This window comes from Dermacentor andersoni, chromosome 1, assembly GCF_023375885.2.
Source record: "Dermacentor andersoni chromosome 1, qqDerAnde1_hic_scaffold, whole genome shotgun sequence".
NCBI classification, from domain to species: Eukaryota; Metazoa; Arthropoda; class Arachnida; order Ixodida; family Ixodidae; genus Dermacentor; species Dermacentor andersoni.
The window spans coordinates 265,528,634-265,545,906 of NC_092814.1; the positions used below are offsets into that span (position 1 = coordinate 265,528,634).

Sequence of the window (17,273 nt, forward strand, 5' to 3'; positions counted from 1 at the left end):
ATCACACAAATAACCATATCATTAGGAATAAACTTACTTAGCTCTTTTGCTAACACATTGTTAACACTACCTTTTTCTCGGCAAATTTTTATAAATTTCCATGGCAGGTAGTACATAAAAAATGCAATGCTGACTTAGCAGCTTGGTTGTATGAAGAGGGAGCTATGCATAATATATCACAATTATCATACAGCTAATTTGCAAAATGTCACTAAGATTTAGAATATGGCACGTTTACATCAATTTTAGAAAATCTCCAAAATATTTAGTGCTGAAAGAATTTTGTAGAGCAATTGTGCATCAAGATATCCATCAAGAAACTTCAAAATTTCGCCAACGGCTGAAACAGCAGCCAGCCAATATCAAGCGACACCTGGCCGGCAGCTCCACAGCAGCCAAGGAGGTGAAAAGATGTTAATTCGTGTTTAATGGCACAAAAGTGACTAAGGCCATGCTGCGCCAGTCACAGGACAGTACAAGATACAATGTTAAGGCAGCAATAGCTGCGTTACCTTCAAGTCGATGTAAATACCCAGTTTCATCTAAAAACTCGAACAAGTTGGTGAATGGCACTAGCGGCTCGTCGCCCAATATTACGGCAGGGTGTAAAGGTATATGAAAGCGATACAAATTGTTGAAATGTTTCTGCCTCTGTGTTTCAGTATGTGGACATGACATAATGATGTGGCTTACTGTAAGCAATTCATGGCATTTCTCGCAAGTTGGTGGGTTTTCTTTTCGAAATAAAAAATTGTGTGTTAGATGCGTGTGTCCAATTCTAAGTCAACATAACATCACCTCATAGAACCGTTCTTGGTGACTGCATGATTTCCACTCGCCAAGCAGGGGTTTAGTCGTATGTAACTTGTTATTTATGCACAAGTTCCATTCTTGTTGCCATTTTGATGCTAGGGCCTTACGCATCACTCGGTTACTGTCTTTGTATGGAAGTGATATGTGAGTTACGCTTTTGTGCGCTGCCATGAATATGCTTCTATCTGCTGCTTCATTCCCTGGTATCCCAACATGGCTTGGGACCCAGCAGAATTGTATTGTTCCTCCATATTTCTTATTAAAGACCACGTTTAAGATATCGCCAAGCGGGGGTTCTGAAGCGGAGTTTAGAGCTCTAAGGGCACTTAATGAATTGGTATAAATAACAGCATTCTTCTGCTTGTCGGTAGTAATTTTCTAAACTGCCATCCATATTGCATAAACTTTGGCGGTAAAGACTGAAGAAAAATTTATCCGAATGCTATTTTCCCAATTTTTCGTAATGATCCCGACACCTACGTATTCCTGTGTTTTAGAGCCGTCAGTATAAAATTCCGTGTAGTTGTTATATTTTTCTTGAATAGCTCGAAAGTCTTGTATTATGTGTCCTTGTGGAATGTCTTTTCTTTTAGATGTGTTAGTGTCCAGTCACATAGCTGTTTAAAATTGCACCACGAGGGCCACATAGCTGTTTAAAATTGCACCACGAGGGCAATCTTGGTGGCCTTTCAGCAACCTGCAGGACTTCATGAGGAACATCATAAGTCTGACAGTATTCTTCGTGTCATAAGATAAGTGCCCGAATCATGTTTGGTTTATTTGTGTAGTGTACCCGTGATTTGCACTTTGTTACAATGTTATATCATATATGTTGTGGTGATGACCGAATTCTCAGTACATAGCAAAGTGTAAGTAGTGCTCTGCGGTGCTGTAAGGAAGGCTCATTGCAGTCAACGCATAAACTTTGGACAGGCGATGTTCTGTAGGCACCGCTCGCCAGTCGTAGGCTGAGATTACGAACTGGATCAAGTCGTTTAATGTAGGACTGCCTAGATGCACCATAAACTACACTACCGTAGTCGAGGATGCTATGTACAAGGGACTGGTATATACATACTAGTAGACATGTTCAGTCAGATCCCCAGTGCTTGTGCGATAAAACCTTGAGGATATTTAGTGCTTTATTTGCTTTTAGTTGTGTTAATGTGGGCCAGGAATTTCAGTTTTGTGTCCAAAGTTACGCCTAAAAATTTGTAGTATTTTTTGACTGGCAGTGTTCTACCATCCAATGCGAGAACTGGACTGCAGTGTAACCCTCGCTTCTGGAAAAGAGAACTGTAACAGTTTTGTGTGTTGAATACCGGAAACCATTTTTGTCAGCCCATTGTGCAAGACTATTTATCGTTATTTGTAGTTGTCTTTTGCAGGTGGGTAAGTTTGAGGCGTGGCAAGCCACTTGCAAATCGTCAACATATATTGAATGCATAACAGATGATGGCATGATCTTAACAGAGGTAATTTTGACTATGAAGAGTGTTGTGCTTAGAATGCAACCTTGTGGAACGCCATTTTCTTGTGTAAATGTGCCGAGACATACTTGAAATGCTCTATTTGACATGAAATCACAGACAATTTAGCATTATGCCGCGAATTTCCAGGTCGGCCAGGTCCCTCAAAATTCCATATCACCACGTGGTATAATATGCTTTTTCTGAATCGAAGGAAACTGCGAGACAGTGTTTGTGTAGAAATGCGTTACGTATTTTATGTTCTAGTCGTACAAGGTGGTCAGTTGTTGAGCAGCCCTTTCTGTATCCGCACTGGTGCATGTCTATTAGGCTTCTTGATTCAAGGATGAATGAGAGTCTTATGTTTATGATACTTTCGTAGGATTTGGCTAGACAACTTGTTAGTGCAACGAGTCTGTAGCTGCTTGGGGAGGTCGCGAGTTTACCAGATTTTAGAAAAGGCACTACTACTGCATTTTTCCAATCTGTAGGCATTACTCCAGACTCCCATATCTTATTGAAAAATTTAAGTGCCTCTAGCGATGCTTGAGATAGGTGTGCCAGCATTGTGTAGTGGACACAGTCAAGACGTGTTGCCATTTTTTTTACCAGCAGAGACAACTCTGTTCAATTCTTGTACTGTGAGGACGTTATTATAAAGTTCATTCGAAGCCCCAGTACTGAACAGTCTCTTTTTCTCAGCCGACTCTTTATATTTTAAGAATGCATTTGAGTAGTTTGCTGAGCTGGAGACGTAACAGTGTTCGCCTAATAAGTCGGCCTGGTCCTGTAGTGTTGTTTGTGTGGCTGGACATGTAAATAGTGGTATTGTGTATGATGAGTACTCTCCTTTAAATTTAGTCTCCTGGTCCCACATTCGTTTTGATGTGACTGTATTATTGATTGAAGATATGTATTTTTGTCATGATGATTTCTGTGCCTTTCTTCGAATAAATCGTGCTTTGGCTGTGGCCTGTTTGAAATTTAAAATACGTAATGCTATAAGTGGGGTACCTCCATAGGATTCCCCAGGCCTTATTTTGTTTTTTGGCTTCAATACACTCGTTTATCCACCAGGGATTTAGGTTTTTGCGCACAATACTGGATGACTGGGGTATTGCCTTTTCTGCAGCTGAGATTATAACCTCAGTGATTTTTTTTTGTTAAGTTCATCAACACTTAGCTCTGGTGAAAAGATAACTTCCAGTTTCGCGTTCTCCATAAAAATCGGCCAGTCGGCGAGCTGTAATTTCCACCGTCGTGGCCTAGTTACTAAGGTTTGTGGTGATAAAAGGAGTTTGATGACTGTGGGTAAGTGATCGCTACCATATGAAGTGTCGAGGGCTTCCCATTTAAGATAATTAAAAAGAGATGGTGAGCAAAAAGCTAAATCTAAACAACTAAAAGTGCAAGAAGTCAGTGAAAAGTAGGTTGGTGCACCTGAGTTTAAAAGGCAAATGTCATTGGACAGAATAAAATCTTCAACCAGCTGCCCTCTTTGGTCAGTTTTGACACTGCCCCAAAGAGTACAGTGAGCATTAAAATCCCCTACTAAAGCAAATGGCTCCGGTAATTGATCTGCTAAATTCTCTAAGTGTCTAGTAGTAAAATGGGTGTGGGGTGGAATATACAATGAACAAATGGTGATGGTTTCGTGAGACAGAATGGCGATGGCTACGGCCTCGAAAGATGTACTCAATTGGACATTTCGTGTAGGAGTGCCGCCCTGCACGACTATAGCGACTCCTCCTGACAAGCGGCTGGAACACTTGCGGTCCCTTCGGACAATGGTGAAACCTTTGAGAATTTGACTATTTTTCTGACCGAGATTCGTTTCCTGAAGATACACTGCAACTGGCAAAAAGGTGTTGATGTCTTTGATGTCACCTATGTTTTGTATAAGACCTCTCCAATTCCAGTGTACAATGAAAGCCATGGTTGTGAAATGAAAAATGTAAGGATGTGTGTAAGCTCAAATATTAAAGGTGACATGCGATGGGGAATAATATGTTTTATGGACGGAACCATTCAGGTTGCCTGTCCCTTTTTTAGCACAGTTATAAGGAGCTTGTCTTAGAGCGCTTAGAAGAACGCTGTTCCTTTGGCGTCGATGACGCCGGGGTTTTCGCATCGACTTCCATCGCCTTCTCTGAGGCGCTGGATCGTCGAGAGCTAGGCGCCGAGACACGCGTCTCGGGCCTTGGCGTTCGGTTTAGTCTTGGGACCTGCGGTACAGCTGCCTGCAGGGCCGTCTTGGATGATGGTGGAGCAGCACTAGCTGCTGCCACAAAGAGGGCGGCTGCGGTTGCTACGGGACCACTGACTGTGAGCCCCGTAGACTCCTGAGACCGATGTGGGTGCTGTCCCCTGCCATGCCACTTTAGCATACGTTGTTTGAGGTAAGACCGAAAACTTCTTCTTCGCTTCGAAAAATGAAATCTCTTTTACTGATGGGGCAATCACCTCCTTCTCCTTTTTCCAACAGGGACATGATCGTGAATATACTGGATGATCCCCTTTGCGGTTTACACAGCGTGGGGAAGCGTTACAGTTTTCAGATGGATGGTCGTTGGCACTGCATTTTGCGCATGTTTCTTTGCCTCCACATGATTGTGATGCATGGCAGAACCTCTGGCACCTGAAACACCACCTCGGGTTCGGTATGTGTGGTTCTCACATTGACCATTAGATATCCTGCATCGAGAGAGGTGGGGAGATTGCAAGTACCAAATGTAAGAATCACGTTTAGTGGGGAGTTGTTCATCGTTTCTTCGGATTGTAACTCTTTGAACTTTGATAACATTTTGTTCTTGGAACCCCTCGTCACTCAAGTTGAGAAAATCTTCCTCCGAGATAACGCCCCTGCAGGTGTTTAGGGAGCGATGGGGGGAAATCGTGACTGATTTCACCAATGCTGGCGAGTTCGGACAGCTTTTGCACTTGTTTTTTATTCCCGAGTTCTATTAGCAGGTCTCCACTGGTCATTTTCGAGGCTTTGTATTATTTACCAATATTTTCTACAAGGCATTTCGCCACCAAGAAAGGGGATAGCTTACGCATACTTGTTGTTCCTTCACTATGCAAGACATGGTAACGTGTGAAGTTGTCTAGGCCGGTTCATAGGGTGAATTGAAAAAGTGCATTGGTGCTACCTCTTTTCAGAGGCCGATCTGAAAGTTGCAGGAATGCTTCCGCCATTGGATGGTTTCAAAATTCGGCGGCGGTGATAGCCACCCACCACCGAGCCCAACAAGGGGACACTACAGGTTCCAAAGAACCTGCACACGCCAGCTATACACTGCCACTATAACCTAATGTATATACCCAAGGCTGAATATATTACACACGGTTAACCCTTGCCACCCATAAATTCGGAAGTAAGAATAAGTGAGTAGAAGACAGGAAAGATTGAAAGTGAGAGAGAAAGAAAAAGATTGAAGAGGGGGACAGGAAAAGGCAACTGCCAATTTCCCCTGGGTGGGTCATTCCGGGGGTGCCGTCTATGTGAAGCAGAGGCCAAAGAGGTGTGTTGCCTCTGCCAAGGGGCCTTAAAGGTCCGAACACCTGGCATCGGCTCAACCCCCAGGATCCCCCTTTCCCCAGACGCAGCTAAGCTGCGCATGGCTACACGCGGGAGGGTCCAACCCTTGTGTGCTCGGGTACGTGGTGTCGCAACACACCAAACGCCTGCTGACGCAGACGCCCCTGCGGGGGGAGGTTAAAAGACCCGGGAGCACATTCTGCTTATGTCGCCATGCATGACTCTAACCAAAATGTTCAGAGCTACATACTCTAACTGCAAGACCATTTTTTCTTTATTATGCTTGAGGGATGGTTCAGGGACCTTTTACAAGAATATTTTTAAGGGAAGGGGTATTCAAATAGTGAAATTTCTAAATCGAATCAAATATGAATGTTCAAGAAAAACAATGTTCAAATATCAAGTCAAATGTAGAATATTTTCTTGCTTTCAGGCAAACACAATTACAGTAAAACTTTGTTTTTTCAGGTTTCACAGGAACTAGAAAGGTGCCCAAGTTAACCTAATGTCAATTGTGAGGATAGAGTGGCAGTGTAAGCGGACCAAGAGCTCTAGGTGTAACTCCCAAGGGAAGGACCAGTGGCACGAGTGCAGTGTGGTGTGCATGGACGGACAGCATGGTGGGAAAGTCACAGAGTGCGATAATAAAGTGAAGTGTAGCTGTTTGTGTAAGCACCCCGTCCCTGGCTCGCAACAACAAAGAGTGTTTGTATCTGGAAAACCTGTCCATCGACTTGTTCCAATAGCTCCTGTGTTAAAGGGGGGAAAGAGAATGTTGCTTCCTTGTGTCTAGGTTATGTGCATCCCATGAATCCTGTTTCTTTGTAGTAAAAATTCAGTTAAAGTCTAGTGTTCTGTCTTGTGTGCTTCTCGCTGTTGTCCAATGTCTTTCTTACGCTAGTTAATGTTGTCTCAAGTCTGGTAATACGCACCAACTAGCACAACTGTCTTCTCCAATAAAGTGAATGTTTGTGATGGACGTGTTGGCCTGTCATTGTTCGTAACACGATAATAGACCTTTTTGAAAAAGCCAGCGCGACCTGTGGTGCCCGAGAAATCATGGAAATTTTGAGGGTCGGTTTCTGGTTTTGTCCTACCGGTAGAGTGGGTTTTTCACCACCGAGCCACTTGGGGCATACTGCACCGGTGTCAAAAAAGCATGAAAAGCTCGCTACGATCTGGCATAAATCTTGCATGTAGTTTTGTATCATATATGCTTTGGCTTGCCACACATGACAATTCAAGGCACACAAGACACGCACGCTTTGCCCAAATCTCAATCCCCATATATAGTCATGTCATACTACTTCATATTATTACGATATCATCGAGAGATGCTCAAGAAACGAGCCGCCGCGCGAACGACGAAGTGGGTCTGTGCCCTTGGCGCGAGCGAGTGTTGGCCTGGCTGTCTGGCTCCAGTGTAAATAGCCTGTAGATAGCTTCTTTCGTCTGCGTCGTTCCACACGTAACATTCTGGTGAAGGTTAGCGATCTCCATCCTCACCACGGAACTCCGAAGTGGTCGGTACATCAAGCCTGTCACCATGCCTCCGAGTGACGAGACCGCCTCTGCTACCTCGACGACGTCATTGTCTTCTCGCCAACGTTCGACACTCACCTTGAGCGTCTAACAACTATACTTGATATATTTCAAAAGGCGAAGCTGCAACTTAACTCGTCCAAATGTCGTTTTGGCCTCCACCTAATTACTGTTCTGGGCCACCTCGCTGACGCTTCCGGAGTACAGCCTGATCCCGGCAAAATTCGCACTGTCCGAGACTTCCCGGTTCCGAAGACAGCCACAGACGTTCGAAGTTTTGTAGGGCTATGCTCGTACTTTCGTCGTTTTGTTCAAGATGTTGCGGCAATTGCTAGACCCCTCACTAATCTTTTGAAGAAAGGCATACAATTCTCGTGGGGTAGTTCAGAAGCTGCCGCCTTCTCTTGTCTCGTCACTCTTCTCACCTCACCACCCATTCTCGCCCACTTCGACCCTGATGCCCCTACAGAATTGCGTATAGATGCCAGCTGTCATGGCGTAGGTGCCGTCTTAGCCCAGTGTCAGTGTGGCCAGGATTGCGTTATTGCTTATGCGAGCCACCTCGTAGCACCATCGGAGCGCAACTATTCCATTACGTAACGAGAATGCCTTGCTGTTGTCTGGGCGATTACGAAGTTCCGTCCTTACCTTTACGGTCGCCCTTTTTCCGTGGTCACTGACCATCATGCTCTATGCTGGCTCTCATCGCTAAAAGACCCTACAGGCCGGCTTAGTCGATGGGCTTTGAGGCTACAAGAATTTTCATATTCCGTGGTGTACAAGTCTAGCCGCCTGCACCAAGATGCTGACAGCTTGTCGCGTTACCTTGTTTACGACTCCGACTCCTCCAATATTGCCAGTGCTGCTTGCATATTCTCTGTATCACAGCTGCTTCATTTCGCCGATGAGCAACGTCATGACGCCTACATCAGAGCACTCATTGACCGTTTTGAACACTCTCCGGCCAATGCTACTCTACGCTTCGTCGTCCTCCGCAACGGTACTCTGTACCATCGTAACCTTCATTCTGACGGATCCGAGTTCCTACTTGTAATACCTAAACACCTCCGCTCAACCGTTCTAGAAGAGCTTCACGACACACCAACGGCAGGACACCTCGGCATATCTCAAACCTATGACCGTGTACATTGCCGTTTTTCTGGCCAAGCCTTGCCCATTCCGTGCGACTTTACGTCGCTGCTTGTGAACTTTGCCAACGATGCAAGAAGCCTTCCTAGCTCCCCCCGCTGGTTACCTGCAGCCGCTGGATATCCCTGCCAAGCCCTTCCATCATGTCGGCTTAGACCTTCTCGGCCCATTTCCAGAATCTACATCAGGAAACAAGTTGGTTGCAGTCGCGGCGGACTACGTGACCCGCTATGCCGTAACCCGCGCTCTTCCGACCAGTTGCGCAGTTGATGTTGCGACTTCCTCCTACATGATATTTTGATGCATGGTGCTCCGCGTCAATTGCTAACGGACCATGGCTGCATGTTTTTGGCCAAAGTCATTGACGACATCATGCATGCCTGCTCGATACAGCATAAATTTACCACCTTCTACCACCCTCAAACGAATGGCCTCACTGAGCGTTTGAACCGCACCCTTACAGACATGCTATCCAAATACGTTTCAGACTACCACCGTGACTGGGACCTGGCTCTACCTTACATTGCCTTTGTGTACAACTCTTCCCATCTTGAAACTGCTGGCTTTCCCCGTTTTACCTCTTGCATGGCCGAGAACCGACGCTACCTCTGGACACTGTGCTTCCGGCCACCACAGCTTCAACTAGTGATTATGCCCGTGATGCAATCGCCCATGCTGACCAGGCTCGCCAATTTGTGCACGCTCGTCTACACGTGTCTCAAGACAAACAGAAACAATGCTATGACCTCCGTCACCGTGATGTCCATTTTGTGCGCGGCACCCTAGTGTTGCTTTGGTCACCATCGCATAAAGTTGGCCGTTGTGAAAAACTGCTTACCTGTTACACAGGCCCATATCGCGTGCTCCGCCGAGTGACCGATGTCACCTATGAAATCGTTCTAGCCACGCCAACTACGTCCCTCGCTGTGACAACCAGTGACATTGTCCACGTCGGCCAACCCAAGCCCTACAACTCTCCACGCGCCTTGGATATTTAACAGCACCGTGACGGCGCTTTTGCCGCCGGGGGGTAGTATTATGATATCATCGAGAGATGCTCAAGAGACGAGCCACCGCGAGAACGACGATGAAAAGGGTCTGTGCCCTTGGCGCGAATGAGTGTCGGCCTGGCTGTCTGGCTCCAGTGTAAATAGCCTGCAAATAGCCTCTTTCTTCTGTGTCTTTCCACACGTAACAATATTCTCATCAAGGAGTAAAACAAACGAAGATCTTTGCAGGACACTGGTTTGTTTTACGCGAACATTGTCAATAAATGCACACTTACAAGAGTGACAAACAATTCACAATGACGCGCACTCCACTGACATCCATCATAAGAGCCACTAGGCCTAACCTGCAATGCTGCAGCTCCAGCCAACGGCACTTGCAATTTTTGTGAACACAATCAACACTTGTACAATTATGCTGCACATAAATAAATAGTTAGTTTTCTTGGCACTGCCAGTGTGAAGAGCAAACGTGCAAGCTAAGCGAGCTACCTCGCTGAGACGGTTGGTGTGATGCTGCCCAGCTGCGAAATGCCCTCGGATCAGGGTTCCCGATCTCGCCAGTGGTTTAGTACAGTTGTTTAGGGGCAGCAGCTAGCTATGAGCAAAGCCAAGGTTTTATACCCATATGCCCATAAGTTACTGTTTGACGCAATAAACCAGAAAAAAATGGTGGCTGACGCAACCTGTGGGGCTAGAGCGGCAACTCGGTTAAAGGTTTGAAAGGGTGTCAAATAAATGCGTCGGCATGAAGCACATTTGTTTAAAAGGCTTATCTGCATCATTTGATCCATGCAAGCTCACAGCTGGGCATCTAATGAACTGAGGAGCTTATAGATGATAAACAACTCCTTTTTGTTATGTGGTACATGATCGCATTACAATAGTAGAACAAAGGAACAGCACTTGACCAGATGCATGCAGAATGCTGTGTTGGTTGAAGGAAATTAGAGCAATACTAGAAGCACCGCACATTATTTTAAAGAGATGCAAACATGGTGAGACTTGAGACAAATTTGTACATAAGCAGCCTAAATGCCAGGCATTCTTACTGAATGACAAAGTGATTAAGCAGAAGTTATCTGCCTCATGCGCTCACTCAGGAGCTGGTAGCTCTGCACAACCGCTGCTCTCCTGCAGCAAAATAATTTGTGACTGCCTTTCTGCTCTAAAGCTCAAATAAATGCTCTTATCCCTTATATTCGCCAATTTTAAATAGTAAATTCTCAAATCGAACTAGAAATTGAATGGTCAGAACAATTCTATTTCAGGGTGTCTACCAAGTCGACATTTCCAATTCCCCGAGTTTCCAGGTTTTCCCTGAGTGCCTTTGCAAAATTTCCTGAGTGACACATAACTTTGTTTTATGTCAAGACGGGCTGACACCATGTTGCCCGATGCTGTCACTCTCTAGAAAGCATATTAAAAAAAAATGGTTAATCCAGTTTCAATAGTAAGGATTAGTGTCTTTTTATTCAAGAAGAAAACAGAAGAGAGGGGTTAGTAAAATGCACAGCAAATAAAATATCTTAAAAAATAAATGGTAATACCCACATCAAATCGAACATTTTCAAATATGAATAAAAAAGGAGATGCATACAGAAGCAAATATTTTCAAATATGAGCTATTTCTATCAACTGGTAGCAAACTTATTGGTATGAGGCCTGAACTTTGTCACAAGTGAGATTCTCTCTCGGCAACTAAAAGTCAACCTCAACTGTCCTGACATACTCTCAGCCTGCACACAACACCTCAATGTTGCGTTTTACTGTTTTAAAGAGTTTATTTTGGTTTGGATGAGGGACACCTGCATCTCGGCGTCAGCCAACATTTTGTTTTTTTGAGCTCAAGCTCCTTCAAAGAAGCGCAGCACGCTTCCTTTCCCGTTCATTCCTCATTGCATCGGTCCTTTCTGTTCTTGACCTCCTCCTGCCGCGTGTTCGCCCCAGGGACGAAGCATCCTCTTGGTTAGTTGCACAGTCAACGTCCCGATTTTTCGGATTCCCTAGGCGTCGTGAAAACGTCCGAAAAATCAGGCAGTCCGAAAAAATGAATGAAAGTCTATTAGTGCCCTTAGAGGCTGAAATCACCACAGGCATGTCCGAAAAAGCTCTGAAGGCTGGCCAGTACACTTATTAGGCATAGCGGTGCTTGTACTGTGACGGGAGACGGCGGGTGTGCAGTGACAATTGCTGAGGATAGCAATAGGGGCTTGTTGGTACGGCATATCTTATTTTGTTATAGCGCAAGCTTGACAAGGACAACAGAAGGCACATCTGACACACACAGCGCTGTGTGTGTCAGATGTGCCTTCTGTTGTCCTTGTCAAGCTTGCGCTATAACAAAAGATGTGACAATTGCCCCTTCCTACACTTAAGCTTCACCGCAATACTTCGCGTATGCTTCACTGCGTAACATTGCTGTACTGAGGCGAAGCTGACTTTCGGGAACCGGTATTATGCAACGCGCCGTGCTTTCCGAGCTTCAAAGCCAATCGCTAGGATTACAAAGGCGGAGTCTGTGTCATTGCTGACAGTGGCGAATTCTTTCAATGAAAAACACGGCACCGAACAGCAAGAAGCTTAATCGCGCGCGTCGAAGCAGCTATGTCTAGCAATGACCGCGGAGCTGGCTATGGCTCCAGCGGATTTGTGTGCGAGAGTGCCGGTACAGTGAACTATAAGGGGCAGTGCAGCGCGCGGAGGCAGCGACGCATAGGGGCACCTGACGCCGCTGGTGGCGAAAGGAGCGGCGGTGCTGCAATCGCTCATTCTTGCATGCGGCGACTGTTGCGTGGCCGCAAAGCACTCGATAGGTGGTGTTTCGCCCGCTTTCTATGAATATCTGGTGCTTTTAAATTCGTGAACGTTATAGCTCGCGTCAACAGCAAGGAAGCCAGCAGCTGATATTACGCGACATTATGCATTTCTGCAGTTCTTATTTTACAGGGTCTCACTTAATATGCTGTTGAAATGTGTGCCAAGGAGTGAACATCGTACAATGTAACTGCTTAATTTGAACTTCCTTTCTTTGTTACGGGGACTAGGATTTGCTGAAGCAAATCAAGCAACGGGACTTTTGTAATGCAGGTTAGTTGTTCTTGTGCCCAATACCATACCAATTAATGCTGTCATTGCACTAGCGTGGAAAACTATTCTAGATATCATTCTTCAGTGCCCTACCGGCTCTTGTGTTTCCCCATACTCTGTGATGCCTGTATAGCGAGCATTTAGTTACAGATTACACAGACCATGGAACTGTGCCCCATTCATGAAATGCTGTACCCATGTCCCCAGTGAAAAGAATTGCGCCCTAGGGATGTGTCGAATACGTCCTGCGAACGTCCCTCACATGACCATTTGTCACACTTTCTATGTCCGCGAGGGACATTATATGGACATGCTGCGTACATTTTATGGGCATATGCCAGGGTCTTTTGCATACTGTTTGCCATAATACAAATTACGGTTGCAGTGCACGGTGATAGATGCATGGGCAGAGTGCCTACGCAACAAGAACAGGTACATTGTGTGCACATGATATGCGTGCATGCACGTGTATGGATGTACAGTATACTCCTCATTCTTCTAGGCCTTGTGCCAAGTGCAATTGCCTTATTGAACTAAGTTTTCAAAGTAAACTGCATCAGAAAATTCGTAGTACGACATAAACATGAGCTACAGACACGATAGCTTCGGATAGTAATTTGAACATGCAAGAAAATATAATTCTGCTACGAACAAACTCATGAGACATAGCTTTAATTGGAAGACAAATATTCACGTGCATGTAAAAAAAAAAAGGTGCATGCGGGATAACTTTGGGGCATTTGTAATAGGATATCCAAGACTGACGTCCAGCAGATGTCCTATTTGTATCCGAAATGGTGCATGGACATTGGGTCATGATTTGGACGTCCTATGGACGAAGCGTTTTCACTGGTCGTTAAACTGCTCGCCAAAGCATGGTCTCCATAAATTGAACAATTGAGCTGCTGTTCCATTTCAGCGAAGCTACCGCTTGACTTCCGGCATCATTGTTGTGCTAGTCCTCTCCTTCTGCTCATTCGTGTTTACTGTGCGTGTGCGACACAATTTCTACAGATGAATTGCAGTGACTTTTTCAGAATAAATGGCTTCTGCAGGCGTATGTGACTTCTACCCGTGCATGTAAGTTTCCCCTGATGCTTTCAATTCGTGGTCATTTCTGTTCGTGTCAGGAGCAACAAGTCCGGCTGTTTGACATCATTCATTAGCGCAGTTTCTGTTTTCATCTAAGGCATCGTCTATAATGTGCTGTTGAAAGGTGTGCCAAGCAGAGAACAAACGTGTAACGTAACAGCTTAAGTCAAGCTTACTTTCGATGTTGTGGTGACTAATTACGTACAATTCCCCTATCACGCGGTCACTTGAGCGCGATTATGTTTGATCTGAATCTGCTCACTCGAGTTTATATAGACTGTCGTTTGCTTCCTTAAGCGGTAAGCTATACAAACTCGATCCTGGTTGCTGAACGTATCGTATTTACACGATTGTAAGTCAACCCATTTTTTTAAATTTGAAAATCTGAAGTGGGGGGGTCGAGTTACAATTGAAACCAAAGCATGGCACCGCCAAAAAAGCGAGACCAATGGGAGCTACAACATAGTTACAATTTTATGCTTGCTTTATGGCCTTACCCATAGCTTTTCGCAATCCCGCGTGTTTGTTAGCTTTTCAGAAGGAATTTTCATCATTTTTGAGAGTTTTACAGTGCACATAACACTCATGGGGGGTGTCGATAGTTGATGGAAGCGCCGCTGTTCCATTCATGGCGGCACCCTCAGAACGGCGGTGCTTGCGGGGAGTATCGGTAGTTCATGGAATAGATGACACCACTCACGGGTTTTTCTCTATAGTTTGACAAATGGTTTGACCAAAAGGCATTGGTTTGACGCATTCGACTTGACTGCTGGCTGCGTGCTACTTCCATGCTTCTTCAGTTGTCATGAGAGCTCCAGGCCCACTAATCATTCGGCACTTGTTCACAGCAGCGTTCAAGAGGGCTGCCATCCTTTACGCCGAAGAAACAGATCACTGCGCAGCAGGGCGCAAGTTCAATGTTTCTGAACGGGTGGTGCGAGAGTGGCGACTGCAGCGAAGCGAAATTTTCACCTGCGACGGCAAAATTAAATTGTGGGGTTTTACGTGCCAAAACCACTTTCTGATTATGAGGCACGCCGTAGTGGAGGGCTCCGGAAATTTCGACCACCTGGGGTTCTTTAACGTGCACCTAAATCTAAGTACACGGGTGTTTTCGAATTTCGCCCCCATCGAAATGCGGCCGCCGTGGCCGGGATCCGATCCCGCAACCTGTGACGGCAAGTGAGGAATTTCGCACATGCCGAAGTGTGGACGCTTTCCGGAGATGTAGGCCAAGCGTGCGGTGTACGTCGCTGAAATGCGTGATTGGTCCCTGCCAGTGAAGTGCGACATTGTCATGAGCCGTGAGTACAAATGGCTGGCGGCAGAAGACCACGAACTTACGCCAACCAGACCTGTCAAAAGAGCCTCCCTGACAGCTGCGTGTGGCTGGGTGCATTCGGTATGGGCTGCTGTTCCACAAGATGTCGTGGTGCGGTCGTTTGCCAAATGTGGAATTTCACTGGACGACGACGCGCTGTGGGACCGTAGCAGGGATGACGATGGCAGCGCTAGTGAAGACGAGTAGTCCAGTGATCATGTCAGCTACTAATAAATTTTCATTATCGAATGCGCCCTGGGGTATGCTCTTCTCCTTTTTTTCCCCCCTGTCACGCGATATCGGGGTCAACTTACATTCGAGTCGACATACAATCGTGTAAATACGGTATAGCAGTGATCATTTTCTGTGATGTCGAAAAAGTTCAATCCGGACGGGACTCTACTACGATCGAAAGTGCCTGTGTTCTCGACAGCGCGGATAGGTTCGAGCGGCGAGGACAGACGCGCGATAGTAATTTCAGAAAACGCTTTAGAATCTGTGCCAAAAAACAATACGCATTTCATTGTCTGATCGTAAGCAGAGAACACAGACCAAATAAATGGTTTACAGCTTTGGGCACAACAAAACCTCCTGCGCTCGTAAAGCTATATATAGGTACATTGCAGTGTATGAGAGCGTTTCGGCTGCTGCTTTTTAAAGATTGGTCAATTGCAACGCCACCGCTACTGGCAACGCCGCCAGAGCCATGCGGAGAGTGCCGCTCACTGCATGGCCGCTTCTAATACACTGTAGCGTCGGTCGAGGCGGCGAGGTAATCAAAATGGCAGTGGTGGTGGCTTTGATTAATGCCATTTCAGACCTGCAATCACAGGAAATAGTGCTGAAATTCAGATGGTGAAGGGTGCTTGAGTCCCAAATTACAGACATTCTTATACATTGACTCTTTGGGGTACTCCAAAGGTACTCTATGGGGTACTGCGCGTGCCACGACACCGTCCAAATTATCGGGCATCCCGAAAATCGGTCATTGACTGTACACTGGCAACTCCTCCAGCTGACGACACGGCGTCACAAACAATTCATTGCAATTTCTCTGTTATTCAAGCCAACATTAACGCGGATTTCATTCGCCTTCAATAATATTACAGCCAATTTTTCTTGATAGAAGCACAAACTCCAGTTTTCCCTGAGTATTTCCATATTATTGAAAATCTCTGAGAATGCTTAGTTTTCCCGGCTGGTAGACACCCTGTATTTAATTAGTCTAGACTCTAGACCATTGGAGTCATATTTGAAATGTTGAATAGTATTTGCACACCCCCACTTAAAAGTATTCCCTGTTATGCCGGTATAGTATTTGTACCACGTGAAAAAAAAAAAAAGTAATGCATCAAGTTTGTTTCTGTTGCGGCAATGCATGGTACGATGTAAAACACAGATAATCAATCACTATTAGCTCCTCATATTTTTATGCAGATTGACCTTATGTAAAAGGAGCTTATAACTTAATTACTGAAGGTCACCATGAAAGCACTGTAAAAAATGTGAGTAGTCAAAACAAGCCTGGGACTAGGATGCTGGTGAAGCCTCTCTGATGTCCAATCCCCAGTACATCCTCATAAGGGCAGAACTCCAGTGAAGAAACTGTGCCAGGGGCCTTGTGGCGCAGGTAGGGTGCTCCGACTGTTTTACGGCAGCAATCTTTGTATACCTGAACACCACGGAGACCACAAAGTTCATATTAAAAACAAAAATTCTCTCAATCCTCCTGGTAAGAACATCACTAACTCAGGCTAAAGTAGGCTGCTTAAACTCTAAATCAAGAAGTTTATGTGCCAGTAGCTTGTCAACAAAATTATGTAAAACTAAATCATGGTAGGTATTTACTGTCCAAAAGCAACACACAAGCCATAAGAGATTTCATATGGCGGTCTCAAGATTAGGTGTTATAGAAATGGAGACCCAAAGTCAAGGACCCTATTGGCCGGGCAAACAAAAAAAACTCTGAGAGAACAAAAGAAACAAATAAATGTCAGCTTTTGGGTAAGCAAAGCTGTTTGGGAACACCATTTCTAAAGCTTCCTATATGACAACCTGGGGTTCTTTAACATGTTCCCAAAGCACAGCACACAATCGCTTTTGCATTTTGCTCCCATCAAAATCTGGCCACTGCAGCCTGGAATCAAACCTGAGACTTAATGCTCAGCCACACTGTGGCCAATGTGGCAGGTTATCCACAAAGATACCTATACTGCTATAAGCATCACACACTTCATGAGCAGGCCATG

General features: G+C 45.4%; 1 protein-coding gene across 1 annotated transcript in view; it reads right to left on the minus strand.

Annotated features, from left to right (window-relative positions):
- LOC126548198 (WD repeat-containing protein 46) overlaps nucleotides 1–17,273 on the minus strand; it is an 89,902-nt gene that overhangs the window by 2,004 nt on the left and 70,625 nt on the right. Inside the window, exon 9 of the mRNA XM_050196339.3 lies at nucleotides 16,549–16,696. Coding sequence (XP_050052296.1) covers nucleotides 16,549–16,696 — 148 coding nt within the window. The remainder of the gene's footprint in view (nucleotides 1–16,548; nucleotides 16,697–17,273) is intronic.